Source organism: Carcharodon carcharias, chromosome 35 (genome assembly GCF_017639515.1).
Source record: "Carcharodon carcharias isolate sCarCar2 chromosome 35, sCarCar2.pri, whole genome shotgun sequence".
NCBI lineage: Eukaryota > Metazoa > Chordata > Chondrichthyes > Lamniformes > Lamnidae > Carcharodon > Carcharodon carcharias.
This window is the reverse complement of record NC_054501.1, coordinates 2897612-2920378: the sequence shown is the minus strand read 5'-3', so window position 1 is coordinate 2920378 and position 22767 is coordinate 2897612. Positions and strand designations below refer to the sequence as shown.

At 61.9% G+C, this 22767-nt stretch overlaps 1 protein-coding gene across 1 annotated transcript in view; it reads right to left on the bottom strand.

Annotated features, from left to right (window-relative positions):
* LOC121272758 (voltage-dependent L-type calcium channel subunit alpha-1D-like) overlaps positions 1-22767 on the bottom strand; it is a 150335-nt gene that overhangs the window by 28640 nt on the left and 98928 nt on the right. Inside the window, 4 exon segments of the mRNA XM_041179539.1 lie at positions 5022-5149; positions 6457-6616; positions 7029-7120; positions 11320-11385. Coding sequence (XP_041035473.1) covers positions 5022-5149; positions 6457-6616; positions 7029-7120; positions 11320-11385 — 446 coding nt within the window.

Here is a 22767-nt window from a genome sequence, read left to right as displayed (position 1 = left end):
TCTAGATTCTCCCACAAGAGGAAACGTCCTCCCCACATCCACCCCATGTGGATCTCAGGATCTTCTAGGTTTCAATCAAGCCGCCTGTCACTCTTCTAAACTCCAGCGGATACAAGCCTAACCTGTCCGACCTTCCCTCATAAGACAACCCACCCATTCCCGGTATTAGTCTGGTCAACCTTCTCTGAACGGCTTCCAACGCACTGACATCCATCCACCTGATCTTTCTACCAATCACTTTAACCTTATTCACCCACCCCCACCTCCCCACTCCCCACCGAGTCAGTGATCTCGCTGCTAAATCGAATCGACCATTCCCATTCACTCTATCCCATGAGCCAGCCCAGCAGCCGATGAGGGGGTTGGTGGGGGAAGTGCACATCGGCACAGGTGAGCGGGCCAAGGGCAGACAGGCCAGGGGAGTGAAGGGGCATGGGCCCTGGAGCTGGGGGAGACAGGTATGTCTGGGCTGAAGTGCGGGGGAGACAGATAGATCTGGGCTGGAGTGCGGGGGAGACAGGTATATCTGGGCTGGAGCGCGGGGGAGACAGGTACGTCTGGGCTGGAGTGCGGGGGAGACAGGTACATCTGGGCTGGAGTGCGGGGGAGACAGGTATGTCTGGGCTGAAGATGCGGGGAGACAGGTAAGTCCGGGCTGGAGTGTGGGGGAGACAGGTATGTCTGGGCTGGAGTCTGGGAGAGACAGATACATTGAGGCTGGAGATGCGGGGAGCCAGTTAAGTCTGGGCTGGAGATGCGGGGAGACAGGTATGTCTGAGGTTCAGTGCAGGGGAGACAGGTACATCTGGGCTAGAGTGCGAGGGAGACAGGTATATCTGGGCTGGAGTACGGGGGAGACAGGTACATCTGGGCTGGAGCGCGGGGCAGACAGCTAAGTCTGGGCTGGAGATGCGGGGAGACAGGCACGTCTCGGCTGGAGATGCGGGGAGACAGGTACATCTGGGCTGAAGATGCGGGGAGACAGGTACGTCTAGTCTGGAGCGCGGGGCAGACAGCTACAGCTGGGCTGGAGATGCGGGGAGACAGGTACGTCTCGGCTGGAGATGCGGGGGAGACAGGTACATCTGGGTGGGAGAATGGGGAAGACAGGTACGTCTGGGCTGGAGATGCGGGGAGACAGGTACGTCTGGGCTGGAGATGTGGAGAGACAGGTACATCGGAGCTGGAGCACAGGGAGACAGGTACATCTGGGCTGGAGTGCGGGGGAGACAGGTATGTCTGGGCTGGAATCTGGGAGAGACAGGTACATTGAGGCTGGAGATGCGGGGAGCCAGATACGTCTGGGCTGGAGCATGGGGGAGACAGGTACATCTGGGCTGGAGATGTTGGGAGACAGGTATGTCTGGGGTTGAGTGCAGGGGAGACAGGTATGTCTAGTCTGGAGCGCGGGGCAGACAGCTAATCTGGGCTGGAGATGCGGGGGAGACAGGAACATCTGGGCTGGAGATGCGGGGGAGACAGGTACATCTGGGTGGGAGAATGGGGGAGACAGGTACGTCTGGGCTGGAGATGTGGGGAAACAGGTACATCTGGGCTGGAGCACAGGGGATACAGGTACGTCTGGGCGGGAGAATGGGGGAGACAGGTACGTCTGGGCTGCAGTTTGGGGGAGATAGGTACATCTGGGCTGGAGATGCGGGGGAGACAGGTACATCTGGGCTGGAGCACAGATGAGACAGGTATGTCTGGGTGGGAGAATGGGGGAGACACGTACGTCTGGGCTGGAGCGCGGGTGAGACAAGTACATCTGGGCTGGAGATGCGGAGAGACAGGTACATCGGAGCTGGAGCACAGGGGAGACAGGTACGTCTGGGCTGGAGATGCGGGGAGACGGGTACATCTGGGCTGGAGTCTGGGAGGGACAGGTACATCGAGGCTGGAGATGCTGGGAGCCAGATACGTCTGGGCTGGAGCATGGGGGAGACAGGTACGTCTGGGCTGGAGATGCGGGGAGGCAGGTATGTCTGGGGTTGAGTTCAGGGGAGACAGCTTCATCTGGGCTGGAGATGCGGGGAGACAGGTACGTCTCAGCTGGAGCACAGGGGAGACAGGTACGTCTGGGCTGAAGATGCGGGGAGACAGGTACGTCTGGGCTGGAGTGCGGGGGAGACAGGTATGTCTGGGCTGGAGTCTGGGAGAGACAGGTACGTTAAGGCTGGAGATGCGGGGAGCCGGATACGTCTGGGCTGGAGCATGGGGGAGACACGTACGTCTGGGCTGGAGATGCGGGGAGACAGGTATGTCTGGGGTTGAGTGCAGGGGAGACAGCTTTGTCTGGGCTGGAGATGTGGGGAGACAGGTACATCTCGGCTGGAGCACAGGGGAGACAGGTAAGTCGGAGCTGGAGCACAGGGGAGACAGGTATGTCTGGGCTGAAGATGCGGGGAGACAGGTACGTCTGGGCTGAAGATGCGGGGAGACAGATACATCTGGGCTGGAGTGCAGGGGAGACAGGTACGTCTGGGCTGGAGTCTGGGAGAGACAGGTTCATCGAGGCTGGGGATGCGGGGAGACAGGTACGTCTGGGCTGGAGCGTTGGGGAGACAGGTACGTCTGGGCTGGAGCTTGGGGGAGACAGGTACATCTGGGCTGGAGCATGGGGGAGACAGGGATGTCTGGGCTGGAGTGCAGGGGAGACAGGTACACCTGGGCTGGAGGTGTGGGGAGATGGGTACGTCTGGGATTGAGTGCAGGGGAGACAGGTACGTCTGGGCTGGTGTGCAGGGGAGACAGGTACACCTGAGCTGGAGCGCGGGACAGACAGGTATGTCTGGGCAGGAGATACGGGGAGACAGGTACATCTGCGCTGGAGCATGGGGGAGACAGGTACCTCTGGGCTGGAGATGCAGGGCGACAGGTACGTCTGGGCTGGAGATGCGGGAAGACAGGTACGTCTGGGCTGGAGATGCGGGGAGACAGGTACATCTGGGATGGAGCACAGGGGGGACAGGTATGTCTGGGTTGGAGCACAGGGTAGACAGCTACGTCTGGGCTAGAGTGCGGGGCAAACAGGTACATCTGGGGAGGAGCTCGGGCCAGACAGGTAGGTCTGGGCTGGAGCACAGGGGAGACAGGTACATTGGGCCTGGTGACCGGAGTCCGGGGGAGACAGGTACGTGTGTCTATGTGTGTGTGTGTGTGTGTGTGTGTGTGTGTGTGTGGTGGGGGAATGAGAGAGTGGGTCTGTGAGTGTGTGTGTGGGGGTGGTTCGTGTGAGAGACTATGTGTATGTCGGCGGGGGTGGGGGCAGTGTGAGAGAGTGACTGTGTGTTGGGGGTGCGGTAGCAGAGTTCGAATATCCCACTTGTCTCCCTCACTCTCTCACTCTCACCCCAACACAAACACACACGCAAACACACACACACACTGACACACACACTCACTCTCACCCCAACACACACACACACGCAAACACACACACACTGACACACACACTCACTCTCACCCCAACACACACACACACGCAAACACACACACACACTGACACACACACTCACTCTCACCCCAACACACACACACACGCAAACACACACACACACTGACACACACACTCACTCTCACCCCAACACACACACACACGCAAACACACACACACTGACACACACACTCACTCTCACCCCAACACACACACACACGCAAACACACACACACTGACACACACACTCACTCTCACCCCAACACACACACACACGCAAACACACACACACTGACACACACACTCACTCTCACCCCAACACACACACACACGCAAACACACACACACACTGACACACACACTCACTCTCACCCCAACACACACACACACGCAAACACACACACACACTGACACACACACTCACTCTCACCCCAACACACACACACACGCAAACACACACACACACTGACACACACTCACTCTCACCCCAACACACACTCACACACACACACACTCTGCTCACTGACCCTCGCCACACTCTGCTCTTATGAGAGAATCTCACAGTGCAGAAGAGGTCCTTCGGCCCATCGAGTCAGCACCGACACGTGAGAAACACCTGACCTACCTACCCTAACCCCATTGACCAGCACTTGGCCCCATAGCCTTGAACGTTATGACGATGCCAAGTGCTCATCCAGGTACTTTTTAAAGGATGTGAGGCGAACCCGTCTCCACCACCCTCCCAGGCAGCGCATTCCAGACCCTCACCACCCTCTGGGTAAAAACGTTTTTCCTCACATCCTCCCTGAACCTCCTGCCCCCTCACCTTGAACTTGTGTCCCCTCGTGACTGACCCCTCAACTAAAGGGAACAGCTGCTCCCTACCCACCCTGTCCGTGCCCCTCATAATCTTGTACACCTCGATCAGGGGCACCCCTCAGTCTTCTCTGCTCCAACGCAAACAACCCAAGTCTATCCAAACCTCTCTTCATAACTTAAATGTTTCATCCCAGGCAACATCCTGGTGAATGTGCAACCCCTCCAGTGTGACCACATCCTTCCTATAATGTGGTGACCAGAACTACACACAGTGCTCCAGCTGTGGCCTCACCAAGGTTCTATACAACTCCAACATGACCTCCCTATCAATGACCCAATTTTAACTCATTGCTCAGCTGTTCTTAAATCTGTGATGCCAAATTCAAAACTTCTCACTCTGAATATTGCTCGATGGTCCCTCAAGTGGAAAAGATACACAAGTGTGCTCTACTCACCCCACCAACCAGCCCCAGCGGGTTGAGAGGTGGGACATGGATTCTCTTCACCTCTCAGCTTCTATTCATTGTGTCCATCTTGAGCTTACTTGACAACCGCACCCCCCCACCCCAGGCCCCGAATCATCCGTGCGTCGGCCCCTCCCGAGTTGACCTTCATCGCCGCGCCATTGCCTGAAGGCCGTTGGCCGTTCGGCGCTCAGGTAGGCCTCTCCTGACCCTCCTCATCCGCAACCCCTCCCCCCCACCCCCCACCACCCCCCCCCCCCCCCCCCCCCAATGACCCCGGCCGACCCTTCGCGGGATCTTACTTGGCTTCCGGGTCATACTCCGACCAGATCCGCTTGAACTCGTCCAAGTGATGCGGCCCCAGGATCGACCAGTCCCGCGTCAGGTAGTCGAAGTTGTCCATGATGACTGCCACGAAGAGGTTGATGATCTGGAAAGGGGGTGGAGGGGGGTGGGGGTGGGAGGCAAAGACGATTCGGACCACAGAGTGAGGTGGGAGAGAACGGGGAGGCGGGTAACGCCTTTGCCAACTCTCCCGGGCCCATATTCCTGGAGCTCGTCTCCCAAACTCCCACCTCCGGGAGTTTGTCAAATCCGCCCCTCTGCCCGCCCCCCCGCTTAAATGTTATTGTCTTTCAGGAAATCCGAGTTCTTTAACACCCACCACCCCCACCCTCGACTTCCCCAACGATTTCCCTTCAGTTGGAGGAGGTGAATTGTCCCAAGGCCCCAGCAGGCCTGAGGCCTAGTCTCAGAAACGGCCCTTGGCAACGGCGGCCACCAGAATGGGAGGGGTCCCGCCGGCTCGGTTGGGGGGCAGTGGTGGGGGGGGTGGGGGTGGGGGTGAGGCTAGGTTAGCCCTCACTTCCACCCGCGCTCCGCCCCGCCCACAACCCCGCCAGTGACCCAGGGATCACCCGGGAAGATCCTCTCTTCGCCAGTCGAGGGCAACTTGACCCCGCCCTCCAGACCCAGGAGGGCTCCTGTAATTCTAGGTGGCTGGAGCAACCCCCCCCCCTCGGACGAAGGGAGGGGCACAACCCACACCCCACCCCCCACCATCGGCAACGTAGGAGGTGGCCGCCCCGGTCAACACACAGCAAGATCCCACATCGCTGGGATCTTGCTGTGCGCAGCGTGATAAATGCCTCAGGTTGCCTGTTTTTCTCTCTTTTTTTATCACGATGTTGGTTGAGGCGTAAACATTATCGACAGGACACGGGGGTGTGGGGAGGGACGGTGGGGCAGGGGTGAGGGGAAGAGTTCCCCACCCTCCCCCACCGGCCATCTCACCTTCCAGTAGCGACCATGACTTCCTGTGTCTCCACTGGAGAGGGCAGGGGGGGCACTGACCCTCCGACAGTGCGGCGCTCCCTCAGCACTGACCCTCCGACAGTGTGGCACACCCTCAGCACTGACCCTCCGACAGTGCGGCTCTCCCTCAGCACTGACCCTCCCACAGCGCGGCGCTCCCTCAGCACTGACCCTCCCACAGTGCGGCTCTCCCTCAGCACTGACCCTCCGACAGTGCGGCACTCCCTCAGCGCTGGCACTGGAGCAGGGGTGGGTGGGATTCTGGGGTTCAAGACTCCCGAGCGGGGGAAGTCAAACCCTAAAGTCTCTGACTCCAGGGCGACGGGGAGAGCACAGCGCCCACTGGATGATCAAGGAGGGGAGAAGTGAGCGATCAGAAAATACGCAGCGGCTGAGAGATCTATTCGCGAGTGTATCTCTTACCAGGAATGCACACAGCATGAAGAAGCTGATAAAGTAGACGATTGCAAAGTTACTCCCGCAAGTGTACTCCTCTCCGGGGCCATAATCGGACTCCGGATCGCAGCGTTTCCCCGGAAGGCTGGCCAACATGATTTCTTGCCACGCCTCTCCTGTTGCACACCTGCCAGGGCCAAACACCAGAAGGGTTAGACTCCGCAGTGGAACATACCCATGTAAACACGTCACGCTGTCATCGCAGCCTCCCACCAACCAGAGGCGCTGTCGGGTGGTTCTACTGAGAGGCGGGGCACAGGCTACAGGTTGAGGCCACTCAGGGGAGGGGGAGAGAGAGAGAGAAGGCAGAAGCTGGAGCCGTCTCTGACTTCAGAATGGGAAAAGTCTATGTAAACGTGTCACGCTGTAATTCCAGCCTATCGCCACTGGGCGGCGCTAGAGCCAGGATCAACATCTCCCAGCTTCTCCACTTCTCCACATCCCAGAGACTCTTGCGACTCTGCCCGCTCCCCATCCCCCGCAGCTCTCGCCAACCTCGCCGGCTTCCCCCCCCCCCCCAAGGCAACGGGCCTCAGTACCTGAAGAGGAGAAGCACAGCCTGCGGGAACGTTTGGAAGTTGTTGTTCATGTTGATCTCCGTGTTCTCTTGCATCGCAATTTTCCCGAATGTCTACGAGCAAGGCAAGAGTCGGAGTTAGCAAACTGTAACTGAGGACGTGTGCAGCACTGGGAACCAGGCCCGACACTTTTTATTGACCACCCTGGTCAGACAGTGCGGCGCTCCCTCAGCGCTGACCCTCTGACAGTGCGGCACTCCCTCAGCACTGACCCTCCGACAGTGCGGTGCTCCCTCAGCACTGACCCTCCGACAGTGCGGCACTCCCTCAGCACTGACCCTCCGACAGTGCGGCGCTCCCTCAGCGCTGACCCTCCGACAGTGCGGCACTCCCTCAGCACTGACCCTCCGACAGTGCGGCACTCCCTCAGCACTGACCTACCGACAGTGCGGCACTCCCTCAGCGCTGACGCTCCCACAGTGCGGCGCTCCCTCAGCACTGACCCTCCGACAGTGCGGCACTCCCTCAGCACTGACCCTCCCACAGTGCGGCGCTCACTCAGCGCTGACCCTCCCACAGTGCGGCGCTCCCTCAGCACTGACCCTCCGACAGTGCGGCGCTCCCTCAGCACTGACCCTCCGACAGTGCAGCGCTCCCTCAGCACTGACCCTCCGACAGTGCGGCGCTCCCTCAGCACTGACCCTCCGACAGTGCGGCGCTCCCTCAGCACTGACCTTCCGACGGTGCGGCGCTCCCTCACACTGACCCTCCCACAGTGCGGCACTCCCGCAGCACTGACCCTCCGACAGTGCGGCACTCCCTCAGCACTGACCCTCCGACAGTGCAGCGCTCCCTCAGCACTGACCCTCCCACAGTGCGGTGAACCCTCAGCACTGACCCTCCGACAGTGCGGCGCTCCCTCAGCACTGACCCTCCAACAGTGCGGCGCTCCCTCAGCACTGACCCTCCGACAGTGCTGCACTCCCTCGGCACTGACCCTCCGACAGTGCTGCCCTCCCTCGGCACTGACCTTCCGACAGTGCAGCGCTCCCTCAGCACTGATCCTCCGACAGTGCAGCACTCCCTCGGCGCTGACCCTCCCACAGTGCGGCTCTCCCTCAGCACTGACCCTCCGACAGTGCGGCACTCCCTCGGCACTGACCCTCCGACAGTGCGGCACTCCCTCGGCACTGACCCTCCAACAGTGCGGCGTTCCCTCAGCACTGATCCTCCAAAAGTGCGGCGCTCCCTCAGCACTGATCCTCCGACAGTGCGGCTCTCCTTCAATACTGACCCTCCGACAGTGCGGCGCTCCCTCAGCACTGACCCTCCGACAGTGCTGCACTCCCTCAGTACTGACCCTCCCACAGTGCGGTGCTCCCTCAGCACTGATCCTCCGACAGTGCGGCACTCCCTCAGTGCTGACCCTCCAACAGTGCTGCTCTCCCTCAGCACTGACCCTCCGACAGTGCGGCGCTCCCTCAGCACTGACCCTCCGACAGTGCGGCGCTCCCTCAGCACTGACCCTCCGACAGTGCGGCACTCCATCAGCGCTGACCCTCCGACAGTGCGGCTCTCCCTCAGCACTGACCCTCCGACAGTGCGGCGCTCCCTCAGTACTGACCCTCCGACAGTGCGGCGCTCCCTCAGCACTGACCCTCCGACAGTGCGGCGCTCCCTCAGCACTGACCCTCCGACAGTGCGGCGCTCCCTCAGCACTGACCCTCCGACAGTGCGGCGCTCCCTCAGCACTGACCCTCCGACAGTGCGGCGCTCCCTCAGCACTGACCCTCCGACAGTGCGGCGCTCCCTCAGCACTGACCCTCCGACAGTGCGGCGCTCCCTCGGCACTGACCCTCCGACAGTGCGGCGCTCCCTCAGCACTGACCCTCCGACAGTGTGGCGCTCCCTCAGTACTGACCCTCCGACAGTGCTGCACTCCCTCGGCACTGACCCTCTGACAGTGCTGCACTCCCTCAGCAGTGACCCTCCGACAGTGCGGCGCTCCCTCAGCAGTGACCCTCCGACAGTGCGGCGCTCCCTCAGCGCTGACCCTCCGACAGTGCGGCGCTCACTCAGCACTGACCCTCCGACAGTGCGGCGCTCCCTCAGCACTGATCCTCCGACAGTGCGGCTCTCCTTCAATACTGACCCTCCGACAGTGCGGCACTCCCTCAGCACTGACCCTCCGACAGTGCGGCGCTCCCTCGGCACTGACCCTCCCACAGTGCGGCGCTCCCTCAGCACTGACCCTCCGACAGTGCTGCACTCCCTCGGCACTGACCCTCCGACAGTGCGGGGCTCCCTCAGCACTGACCCTCCCACAGTGCGGCGCACCCTCAGCTCTGACCCTCCCACAGTGCGGCACTCCCTCAGCACTGACCCTCTGACAGTGCGGCGCTCCCTCAGCACTGACCCTCCGACAGTGCGGCGCTCCCTCAGCACTGACCCTCCCACAGTGCGGTGAACCCTCAGCACTGACCCTCCGACAGTGCGGCGCTCCCTCAGCGCTGACCCTCCGACAGTGCGGCGCTCCCTCAGCACTGACCCTCCGACAGTGCTGCCCTCCCTCGGCACTGACCTTCCGACAGTGCAGCGCTCCCTCAGCACTGATCCTCCGACAGTGCGGCACTCCCTCAGCACTGACCCTCCGACAATGCTGCACTCCCTCAGTACTGACCCTCCCACAGTGCGGTGCTCCCTCAGCACTGATGCTCCGACAGTGCGGCACTCCCTCGGCGCTGACCCTCCAACAGTGCTGCTCTCCCTCAGCACTGACCCTCCGACAGTGCGGCACTCCCTCAGCACTGACCCTCCGACAGCGCTGCACTCCCTCGGCACTGACCCTCCGACAGTGCTGCCCTCCCTCGGCACTGACCTTCCGACAGTGCAGCGCTCCCTCAGCGCTGACCCTCCGACAGTGCGGCTCTCCCTCAGCACTGACCCTCCGACAGTGCGGCGCTCCATCAGCACTGATCCTCCGACAGTGCGGCGCTCCCTCAGTACTGACCCTCCGACAGTGCGGCGCTCCCTCAGCACTGACCCTCCGACAGTGCGGTGCTCCCTCAGCACTGACCCTCCGACAGTGCGGCTCTCCTTCTATACTGACCCTCCGACAGTGCGGCGCTCCCTCAGCACTGACCCTCCCACAGTGCGGTGAACCCTCAGCACTGACCCTCCGACAGCGCTGCACTCCCTCGGCACTGACCCTCCGATAGTGCTGCCCTCCCTCGGCACTGACCTTCCGACAGTGCAGCGCTCCCTCAGCACTGATCCTCCGACAGTGCGGCACTCCCTCAGCACTGATCCTCCGACAGTGCGGCACTCCCTCGGCGCTGACCCTCCAACAGTGCTGCTCTCCCTCAGCACTGACCCTCCGACAGTGCGGCACTCCCTCAGCACTGACCCTCCCACAGTGCGCCGCTCCCTCAGCACTGACCCTCCCACAGTGTGGCGCTCCCTCAGCACTGACCCTCCGACAGTGCTGCACTCCCTCGGCACTGACCCTCCCACAGTGCGGGGCTCCCTCAGCTCTGACCCTCCCACAGTGCGGCACTCCCTCAGCACTGACCCTCTGACGGTGCGGCGCTCCCTCAGCACTGACCCTCCGACAGTGCAGCGCTCCCTCAGCACTGACCCTCCCACAGTGCGGTGAACCCTCAGCACTGACCCTCCGACAGTGCGGCGCTCCCTCAGCACTGACCCTCCGACAGTGCGGCGCTCCCTCAGCACTGACCCTCCGACAGTGCTGCACTCCCTCGGCACTGACCCTCCGACAGTGCTGCCCTCCCTCGGCACTGACCTTCCGACAGTGCAGCGCTCCCTCAGCACTGATCCTCCGACAGTGCGGCACTCCCTCAGCACTGACCCTCCGACAGTGCTGCACTCCCTCAGTACTGACCCTCCCACAGTGCGGTGCTCCCTCAGCACTGATCCTCCGACAGTGCGGCACTCCCTCGGCGCTGACCCTCCAACAGTGCTGCTCTCCCTCAGCACTGGCCCTCCGACAGTGCGGCACTCCCTCAGCACTGACCCTCCGACAGTGCGGCGCTCCCTCAGCACTGACCCTCTGACAGTGCGGCACTCCCTCAGCACTGACCCTCCGACAGTGCGGCGCTCCCTCAGCACTGACCCTCTGACAGTGCGGCGCTCCCTCAGCACTGACCCTCTGACAGTGCGGCGCTCCCTCAGCACTGACCCTCCAACAGTAAAGTCAGGCGTGCTGATGGGTTTGGTCTTTAGTTGCTAGACCAGGTCTGAGGCCTAGTTCATGGCAGACTATTGAAAACACATTGGATGACACAGAACTTACCTGCATCCCAATGACTGCATAGATAAAGAAAATCATGGCAATCAAAAGAGCGACATAAGGTAAGGCCTGTGAAGAGAGAGAGTGAGAGAGAGAGTTAGAGAGAGAGAAACAGAGAGAGGGAGATGGAGAGTGAGAGGGAGGGAGGGAGAGTGGGAGAGAGAGAGACAGACAGAGTGAGAGAGAGGGGCAGAGAGAGAGAAAAAGGGAGGGAAAAGGGAGAAGAGAGAAACATTGAGTGAGGCAGAGAGACAGAGAGAAAGGGAGAGGAAGAGAGAAAGATAGAGAGGGAGAGAGTTGGGGCAGATGGATTGAGATAGATGGAGTGAGAGAGGGTGAAAAATAGAGAGCGGGGAAGAGAGAGAGGGAGATGGACAGAGAGGGGGAGAGAGAGAAGGAGAGGGCCAGAGAATAGCAGAGAGAGAGAGACAGAGAGTGGGAGAGAGACAGAGAGAGAGAGACAGAGTTGGAGAGAGAGAGAGACAGAGAATAGGAGAGAGAGAGAGAGACAGAGAATGGGAGAGAGATAGAGAGACAGAGAGTGGGAGAGAGACAGAGAGAGAGAGAGAGAGACAGAGAGAGAGACAGAGAGAGACAGAGAGAGAGACAGAGAGAGAGAAAAAGACAGAGAGAGAGAGACAGAGAGTGGGGGAACAATGGGGCTTTTATACCAGATCAGACCAAGGATCCAACAGCTAAATGCACCAAGACAACATTTTTCTGTTTGCTCTGAGGGAGCTCCTTGTACCAGGGCCTGAGAGTGACCCCCACACCGGGGAGAGTCTGTCAGTGACCCCCACACCGGGGAGAGTCTGACACTGACCCCCACACTGGGGAGAGTCTGAGAGTGACCCCCACACCGGGGAGAGTCTGACACTGACCCCCACACCGGGGAGAGTCTGACACTGACCCCCACACCGGGGAGAGTCTGAGAGTGACCCCCACACCGGGGAGAGTCTGGGAGTGACCCCCACACCGGGGAGAGTCTGAGAGTGACCTCCACACCGGGGAGAGTCTGAGAGTGACCCGCACACCGGGGAGAGTCTGACACTGACCCCCACACCGGGGAGAGTCTGACACTGACCCCCACACCGGGGAGAGTCTGATACTGACCCCCACACTGGGCAGAGTCTGTCACTGACCCCCACACCGGGGAGAGTCTGAGAGTGACCCCCACACCGGGGAGAGTCTGACACTGACCCCCACACCGGGGAGAGTCTGACAATGACCCCCACACTGGGGAGAGTCTGTCACTGACCCCCACACCGGGGAGAGTCTGACACTGACCCCCACACCGGGGAGAGTCTGTCAGTGACCCCCACACCGGGGAGAGTCTGAGAGTGACCCCCACACCGGGGAGAGTCTGACACTGACCCCCACACCGGTGAGAGTCTGACACTGACCCCCACACCGGGGAGAGTCTGACACTGACCCCCACACTGGGGAGAGTCTGAGAGTGACCCCCACACCGGGGAGAGTCTGTCACTGACCCCCACACCGGGGAGAGTCTGAGAGTGACCCCCACACCGGGGAGAGTCTGACACTGACCCCCACACCGGGGAGAGTCTGTCACTGACCCCCACACTGGGGAGTGTCTGAGAGTGACCCCCACACTGGGGAGTATCTGAGAGTGACCCCCACACCGGGGAGAGTCTGACACTGACCCCCACACCAGGGAGAGTCTGACACTGACCCCCACACCGGGGAGAGTCTGATACTGACCCCCACACCGGGCAGAGTGTGTCACTGACCCCCACACTGGGGAGTGTCTGAGAGTGACCCCCACACTGGGGAGTATCTGAGAGTGACCCCCACACTGGGGAGAGTCTGAGAGTGACCCTCACACCGGGTAGAGTCTGACACTGACCCCCAAACCGGGGAGAGTTTGACACTGACCCCCACACCGGGGACAGTCTGTCACTGACCCCCACACTGGGGAGTGTCTGAGAGTGACCCCCACACCAGGGAGAGTCTGTCAGTGACCCCCACACCGGGGAGAGTCTGACACTGACCCCCACACCGGGGAGAGTCTGACACTGACCCCCACACCGGGGAGAGTCTGTCAGTGACCCCCACACCAGGGAGAGTCTGTCAGTGACCTCCACACCGGGAGAGTCTGACACTGACCCCCACACCAGGGAGAGTCTGAGAGTGACCCCCACACCGGGGAGAGTCTGACACTGACCCCCTCACCGGGGAGAGTCTGAGAGTGACCCCCACACCCGGGAGATTCTGACACTGACCCCCACACCGGGGAGAGTCTGACACTGACACCCACACCGGGGAGAGTCTGACACTGACACCCACACCGGGGAGAGTCTGACACTGACCCCCACACCGGGGAGAGTGTGACACTGACCCCCACACCAGGGAGAGTCTGAGAGTGACCCCCACACCAGGGAGAGTCTGAGAGTGACCCCCACACCGGGGAGAGTCTGAGAGTGACCCCCACACCGGGGAGAGTCTGACACTGACCCCCACACCGGGGAGAGTATGACACTGACCCCCACACCGGGGAGAGTATGACACTGACCCCCACACCGGGGAGAGTCTGTCACTGACCCCCACACCGGGGAGAGTCTGAGAGTGACCCCCACACCGGGGAGAGTCTGTCACTGACTCCCACACCAGGGAGAGTCTGACACTGACCCCCACACCGGGGAGAGTCTGTCACTGACTCCCACACCAGGGAGAGTCTGACACTGACCCCCACACCGGGGAGAGTCTGTCACTGACTCCCACACCAGGGAGAGTCTGAGAGTGACCCCCACACCGGGGAGAGTCTGACACTGACCCCCACACCGGGGAGAGTCTGACACTGACCCCCACACCAGGGAGAGTCTGATAGTGACCCCCACACCGGGGAGAGTCTGACACTGAACCCCACACTGGGGAGAGTCTGACACTGACCCCCACACCGGGGAGAGTCTGTCAGTGACCCCCACACCGGGGAGAGTCTGAGAGTGACCTCCACACCGGGGAGAGTCTGAGAGTGACCCCCACACCGGGGAGAGTCTGATATTGACCCCCACACTGGGCAGAGTCTGTCACTGACCCCCACACCGGGGAGAGTCTGAGAGTGACCCCCACACCGGGGAGAGTCTGACACTGACCCCCACACCGGTGAGAGTCTGACACTGACCCCCACACCGGTGAGAGACTGACACTGACCCCCACACTGGGGAGAGTCTGAGAGTGACCCCCACACCGGGGAGAGTCTGTCACTGACCCCCACACCGGGGAGAGTCTGAGAGTGAACCCCACACCGGGGAGAGTCTGTCACTGACCCCCACACTGGGGAGTGTCTGAGAGTGACCCCCACACTGGGGAGTATCTGAGAGTGACCCCCACACCGGGGAGAGTCTGACACTGACCCCCACACCGGGGAGAGTCTGATACTGACCCCCACACCGGGCAGAGTGTGTCACTGACCCCCACACTGGGGAGTGTCTGAGAGTGACCCCCACACTGGGGAGTATCTGAGAGTGACCCCCACACTGGGGAGAGTCTGAGAGTGACCCTCACACCGGGTAGAGTCTGACACTGACCCCCACACTGGGGAGTGTCTGAGAGTGACCCCCACACTGGGGAGCATCTGAGAGTGACCCCCACACTGGGGAGTATCTGAGAGTGACCCCCACACCGGGGAGAGTCTGACACTGACCCCCACACCGGGGAGAGTCTGACACTGACCCCCACACCGGGGAGTGTCTGAGAGTGACCCCCACACCAGGGAGAGTCTGTCAGTGACCCCCACACCGGGGAGAGTCTGACACTGACCCCCACACCGGGGAGAGTCTGACACTGACCCCCACACCGGGGAGAGTCTGTCACTGACCCCCACACCGGGGAGAGTCTGTCAGTGACCCCCACACCAGGGAGAGTCTGTCAGTGACCTCCACACCGGGGAGAGTCTGACACTGACCCCCACACCAGGGAGAGTCTGAGAGTGACCCCCACACCGGGGAGAGTCTGAGAGTGACCCCCACACCGGGGAGATTCTGACACTGACCCCCACACCGGGGAGAGTCTGACACTGACACCCACACCGGGGAGAGTGTGACACTGACCCCCACACCAGGGAGAGTCTGAGAGTGACCCCCACACCGGGGAGAGTATGACACTGACCCCCACACCGGGGAGAGTCTGTCAGTGACCCCCACACCGGGGAGAGTCTGTCACTGACCCCCACACCGGGGAGAAACTGAGAGTGACCCCCACACCGGGGAGAGTCTGTCACTGACTCCCACACCAGGGAGAGTCTGAGAGTGACCCCCACACCGGGGCGAGTCTGACACTGACCCCCACACCGGGGAGAGTCTGACACTGACCCCCACACAAGGGAGAGTCTGACACTGACCCCCACACCGGGGAGAGTCTGACACTGACCCCCACACTGGGGAGAGTCTGAAACTGACCCCCACACCGGGCAGAGTCTGTCAGTGACCCCCACACCGGGGAGAGTCTGAGAGTGACCTCCACACTGGGGAGAGTCTGAGAGTGACCCGCACACCGGGGAGAGTCTGACACTGACCCCCACACCGGGGAGAGTCTGACACTGACCCCCACACCGGGGAGAGTCTGATACTGACCCCCACACTGGGCAGAGTCTGTCACTGACCCCCACACCGGGGAGAGTCTGAGAGTGACCCCCACACCGGGGAGAGTCTGACACTGACCCCCACACCGGGGAGAGTCTGACATTGAGCCCCACACTGGGGAGAGTCTGTCACTGACCCCCACACCGGGGAGAGTCTGACACTGACCCCCACACCGGGGAGAGTCTGTCAATGACCCCCACACCGGGGAGAGTCTGAGAGTGACCCCCACACCGGGGAGAGTCTGACACTGACCCCCACACCGGTGAGAGTCTGACACTGACCCCCACACCGGGGAGAGTCTGACACTGACCCCCACACTGGGGAGAGTCTGAGAGTGACCCCCACACCGGGGAGAGTCTGTCACTGACCCCCACACCGGGGAGAGTCTGAGAGTGACCCCCACACCGGGGAGAGTCTGACACTGACCCCCACACCGGGGAGAGTCGGTCACTGACACCCACACTGGGGAGTGTCTGAGAGTGACCCCCACACTGGGGAGTATCTGAGAGTGACCCCCACACCGGGGAGAGTCTGACACTGACCCCCACACCAGGGAGAGTCTGACACTGACCCCCACACCGGGGAGAGTCTGATACTGACCCCCACACCGGGCAGAGTGTGTCACTGACCCCCACACTGGGGAGTGTCTGAGAGTGACCCCCACACTGGGGAGTATCTGAGAGTGACCCCCACACTGGGGAGAGTCTGAGAGTGACCCTCACACCGGGTAGAGTCTGACACTGACCCCCAAACCGGGGAGAGTTTGACACTGACCCCCACACCGGGGACAGTCTGTCACTGACCCCCACACTGGGGAGTGTCTGAGAGTGACCCCCACACCAGGGAGAGTCTGTCAGTGACCCCCACACCGGGGAGAGTCTGACACTGACCCCCACACCGGGGAGAGTCTGACACTGACCCCCACACCGGGGAGAGTCTGTCAGTGACCCCCACACCAGGGAGAGTCTGTCAGTGACCTCCACTCCGGGAGAGTCTGACACTGACCCCCACACCAGGGAGAGTCTGAGAGTGACCCCCACACCGGGGAGAGTCTGACACTGACCCCAACACCGGGGAGAGTCTGAGAGTGACCCCCACACCCGGGAGATTCTGACACTGACCCCCACACCGGGGAGAGTCTGACACTGACACCCACACCGGGGAGAGTCTGACACTGACACCCACACCGGGGAGAGTCTGACACTGACCCCCACACCGGGGAGAGTGTGACACTGACCCCCACACCAGGGAGAGTCTGAGAGTGACCCCCACACCAGGGAGAGTCTGAGAGTGACCCCCACACCGGGGAGAGTCTGATACTGACCCCCACACTGGGCAGAGTCTGTCACTGACCCCCACACCGGGGAGAGTCTGAGAGTGACCCCCACACCGGGGAGAGTCTGACACTGACCCCCACACCGGGGAGAGTCTGACATTGACCCCCACACTGGGGAGAGTCTGTCACTGACCCCCACACCGGGGAGAGTCTGACACTGACCCCCACACCGGGGAGAGTCTGTCAATGACCCCCACACCGGGGAGAGTCTGAGAGTGACCCCCACACCGGGGAGAGTCTGACACTGACCCCCACACCGGTGAGAGTCTGACACTGACCCCCACACCGGGGAGAGTCTGACACTGACCCCCACACTGGGGAGAGTCTGAGAGTGACCCCCACACCGGGGAGAGTCTGTCACTGACCCCCACACCGGGGAGAGTCTGAGAGTGACCCCCACACCGGGGAGAGTCTGACACTGACCCCCACACCGGGGAGAGTCGGTCACTGACACCCACACTGGGGAGTGTCTGAGAGTGACCCCCACACTGGGGAGTATCTGAGAGTGACCCCCACACCGGGGAGAGTCTGACACTGACCCCCACACCAGGGAGAGTCTGACACTGACCCCCACACCGGGGAGAGTCTGATACTGACCCCCACACCGGGCAGAGTGTGTCACTGACCCCCACACTGGGGAGTGTCTGAGAGTGACCCCCACACTGGGGAGTATCTGAGAGTGACCCCCACACTGGGGAGAGTCTGAGAGTGACCCTCACACCGGGTAGAGTCTGACACTGACCCCCAAACCGGGGAGAGTTTGACACTGACCCCCACACCGGGGACAGTCTGTCACTGACCCCCACACTGGGGAGTGTCTGAGAGTGACCCCCACACCAGGGAGAGTCTGTCAGTGACCCCCACACCGGGGAGAGTCTGACACTGACCCCCACACCGGGGAGAGTCTGACACTGACCCCCACACCGGGGAGAGTCTGTCAGTGACCCCCACACCAGGGAGAGTCTGTCAGTGACCTCCACTCCGGGAGAGTCTGACACTGACCCCCACACCAGGGAGAGTCTGAGAGTGACCCCCACACCGGGGAGAGTCTGACACTGACCCCAACACCGGGGAGAGTCTGAGAGTGACCCCCACACCCGGGAGATTCTGACACTGACCCCCACACCGGGGAGAGTCTGACACTGACACCCACACCGGGGAGAGTCTGACACTGACACCCACACCGGGGAGAGTCTGACACTGACCCCCACACCGGGGAGAGTGTGACACTGACCCCCACACCAGGGAGAGTCTGAGAGTGACCCCCACACCAGGGAGAGTCTGAGAGTGACCCCCACACCGGGGAGAGTCTGACACTGACCCCCACACCGGGGAGAGTATGACACTGACCCCCACACCGGGGAGAGTATGACACTGACCCCCACACCGGGGAGAGTCTGTCACTGACCCCCACACCGGGGAGAGTCTGAGAGTGACCCCCACACCGGGGAGAGTCTGTCACTGACTCCCACACCAGGGAGAGTCTGAGAGTGACCCCCACACCGGGGAGAGTCTGACACTGACCCCCACACCGGGGAGAGTCTGACACTGACCCCCACACCAGGGAGAGTCTGATAGTGACCCCCACACCGGGGAGAGTCTGACACTGAACCCCACACTGGGGAGAGTCTGACACTGACCCCCACACCGGGGAGAGTCTGTCAGTGACCCCCACACCGGGGAGAGTCTGAGAGTGACCTCCACACCGGGGAGAGTCTGAGAGTGACCCCCACACCGGGGAGAGTCTGACACTGACCCCCACACCGGGGAGAGTCTGAGAGTGACCCCCACACCGGGGAGAGTCTGATATTGACCCCCACACTGGGCAGAGTCTGTCACTGACCCCCACACCGGGGAGAGTCTGAGAGTGACCCCCACACCGGGGAGAGTCTGACACTGACCCCCACACCGGTGAGAGTCTGAAACTGACCCCCACACCGGTGAGAGACTGACACTGACCCCCACACTGGGGAGAGTCTGAGAGTGACCCACACACCGGGGAGAGTCTGTCACTGACCCCCACACCGGGGAGAGTCTGAGAGTGAACCCCACACCGGGGAGAGTCTGTCACTGACCCCCACACTGGGGAGTGTCTGAGAGTGACCCCCACACTGGGGAGTATCTGAGAGTGACCCCCACACCGGGGAGAGTCTGACACTGACCCCCACACCAGGGAGAGTCTGACACTGACCCCCACACCGGGGAGAGTCTGATACTGACCCCCACACCGGGCAGAGTCTGTCACTGACCCCCACACTGGGGAGTGTCTGAGAGTGACCCCCACACTGGGGAGTATCTGAGAGTGACCCCCACACTGGGGAGAGTCTGAGAGTGACCCCCACACCGGGGAGAGTCTGACACTGACCCCCACACCAGGGAGAGTCTGTCAGTGACCCCCACACCGGGGAGAGTCTGACACTGACCCCCACACCGGGGAGAGTCTGACACTGACCCCCACACCGGGGAGAGTCTGTCAGTGACCCCCACACCAGGGAGAGTCTGTCAGTGACCTCCACACCGGGAGAGTCTGACACTGACCCCCACACCAGGGAGAGTCTGAGAGTGACCCCCACACCGGGGAGAGTCTGACACTGACCCCCACACCGGGGAGAGTCTGAGAGTGACCCTCACACCGGGTAGAGTCTGACACTGACCCCCAAACCGGGGAGAGTCTGACACTGACCCCCACACCGGGGACAGTCTGTCACTGACCCCCACACTGGGGAGTGTCTGAGAGTGACCCCCACACCAGGGAGAGTCTGTCAGTGACCCCCACACCGGGGAGAGTCTGACACTGACCCCCACACCGGGGAGAGTCTGACACTGACCCCCACACCGGGGAGAGTCTGTCAGTGACCCCCACACCAGGGAGAGTCTGTCAGTGACCTCCACACCGGGAGAGTCTGACACTGACCCCCACACCAGGGAGAGTCTGAGAGTGACCCCCACACCGGGGAGAGTCTGACACTGACCCCCACACCGGGGAGAGTCTGAGAGAGACCCCCACACCCGGGAGATTCTGACACTGACCCCCACACCGGGGAGAGTCTGACACTGACCCCCACACCAGGGAGAGTCTGACACTGACACCCACACCGGGGAGAGTCTGACACTGACACCCACACCGGGGAGAGTCTGACACTGACACCCACACCGGGGAGAGTCTGACACTGACACCCACACCGGGGAGAGTCTGACACTGACACCCACACCGGGGAGAGTCTGACACTGACACCCACACCGGGGAGAGTCTGACACTGACCCCCACACCGGGGAGAGTCTGAGAGTGACCCCCACACCGGGGAGAGTCTGACACTGACCCCCACACCGGGGAGAGTCTGACACTGACCCCCACACCGGGGAGAATATGACACTGACCCCCACACCGGGGAGAGTATGACACTGACCCCCACACCGGGGAGAGTATGACACTGACCCCCACACCGGGGAGAGTCTGAGAGTGACCCCCACACCGGGGAGAGTCTGAGAGTGACCCCCACACCGGGGAGAGTCTGTCACTGACTCCCACACCAGGGAGAGTCTGAGAGTGACCCCCACACCGGGGAGAGTCTGACACTGACCCCCACACCGGGGAGAGTCTGACACTGACCCCCACACCAGGGAGAGTCTGAGAGTGACCCCCACACCGGGGAGAGTCTGACACTGACCCCCACACTGGGGAGAGTCTGACACTGACCCCCACACCGGGGAGAGTCTGTCAGTGACCCCCACACCGGGGAGAGTCTGAGAGTGACCTCCACACCGGGGAGAGTCTGAGAGTGACCCCCACACCGGGGAGAGTCTGACACTGACCCCCACACCGGGGAGAGTCTGAGAGTGACCCCCACACCGGGGAGAGTCTGATATTGACCCCCACACTTGGCAGAGTCTGTCACTGACCCCCACACCGGGGAGAGTCTGAGAGTGACCCCCACACCGGGGAGAGTCTGACACTGACCCCCACACCGGTGAGAGTCTGACACTGACCCCCACACCGGTGAGAGACTGACACTGACCCCCACACTGGGGAGAGTCTGAGAGTGACCCCCACACCGGAGAGAGTCTGTCACTGACCCCCACACCGGGGAGAGTCTGAGAGTGAACCCCACACCGGGGAGAGTCTGTCACTGACCCCCACACTGGGGAGTGTCTGAGAGTGACCCCCACACTGGGGAGTATCTGAGAGTTACCCCCACACCGGGGAGAGTCTGACACTGACCCCCACACCAGGGAGAGTCTGACACTGACCCCCACACCCGGGAGATTCTGACACTGACCCCCACACCGGGGAGAGTCTGACACTGACACCCACACCGGGGAGAGTCTGACACTGACACCCACACCGGGGAGAGTCTGACACTGACCCCCACACCGGGGAGAGTGTGACACTGACCCCCACACCAGGGAGAGTCTGAGAGTGACCCCCACACCAGGGAGAGTCTGAGAGTGACCCCCACACCGGGGAGAGTCTGACACTGACCCCCACACCGGGGAGAGTCTGACACTGACCCCCACACCGGGGAGAGTATGACACTGACCCCCACACCGGGGAGAGTCTGTCAATGACCCCCACACCGGGGAGAGTCTGAGAGTGACCCCCACACCGGGGAGAGTCTGTCACTGACTCCCACACCAGGGAGAGTCTGAGAGTGACCCCCACACCGGGGAGAGTCTGACACTGACCCCCACACCGGGGAGAGTCTGACACTGACCCCCACACCAGGGAGAGTCTGAGAGTGACCCCCACACCGGGGAGAGTCTGACACTGACCCCCACACTGGGGAGAGTCTGACACTGACCCCCACACCGGGGAGAGTCTGTCAGTGACCCCCACACCGGGGAGAGTCTGAGAGTGACCCCCACACCGGGGAGAGTCTGACAGTGACCCCCACACCGGGGAGAGTCTGACACTGACCCCCACACCGGGGAGAGTCTGAGAGTGACCCCCACACCGGGGAGAGTCTGATATTGACCCCCACACTGGGCAGAGTCTGTCACTGACCCCCACACCGGGGAGAGTCTGAGAGTGACCCCCACACCGGGGAGAGTCTGACACTGACCCCCACACCGGTGAGAGTCTGACACTGACCCCCACACCGGTGAGAGTCTGAGAGTGACCCCCACACCGGGGAGAGTCTGTCACTGACCCCCACACCGGGGAGAGTCTGAGAGTGAACCCCACACCGGGGAGAGTCTGTCACTGACCCCCACACTGGGGAGTGTCTGAGAGTGACCCCCACACTGGGGAGTATCTGAGAGTGACCCCCACACCGGGGAGAGTCTGACACTGACCCCCACACCAGGGAGAGTCTGACACTGACCCCCACACCGGGGAGAGTCTGATACTGACCCCCACACCGGGCAGAGTCTGTCACTGACCCCCACACTGGGGAGTGTCTGAGAGTGACCCCCACACTGGGGAGTATCTGAGAGTGACCCCCACACTGGGGAGAGTCTGAGAGTGACCCTCACACCGGGTAGAGTCTGACACTGACCCCCAAACCGGGGAGAGTC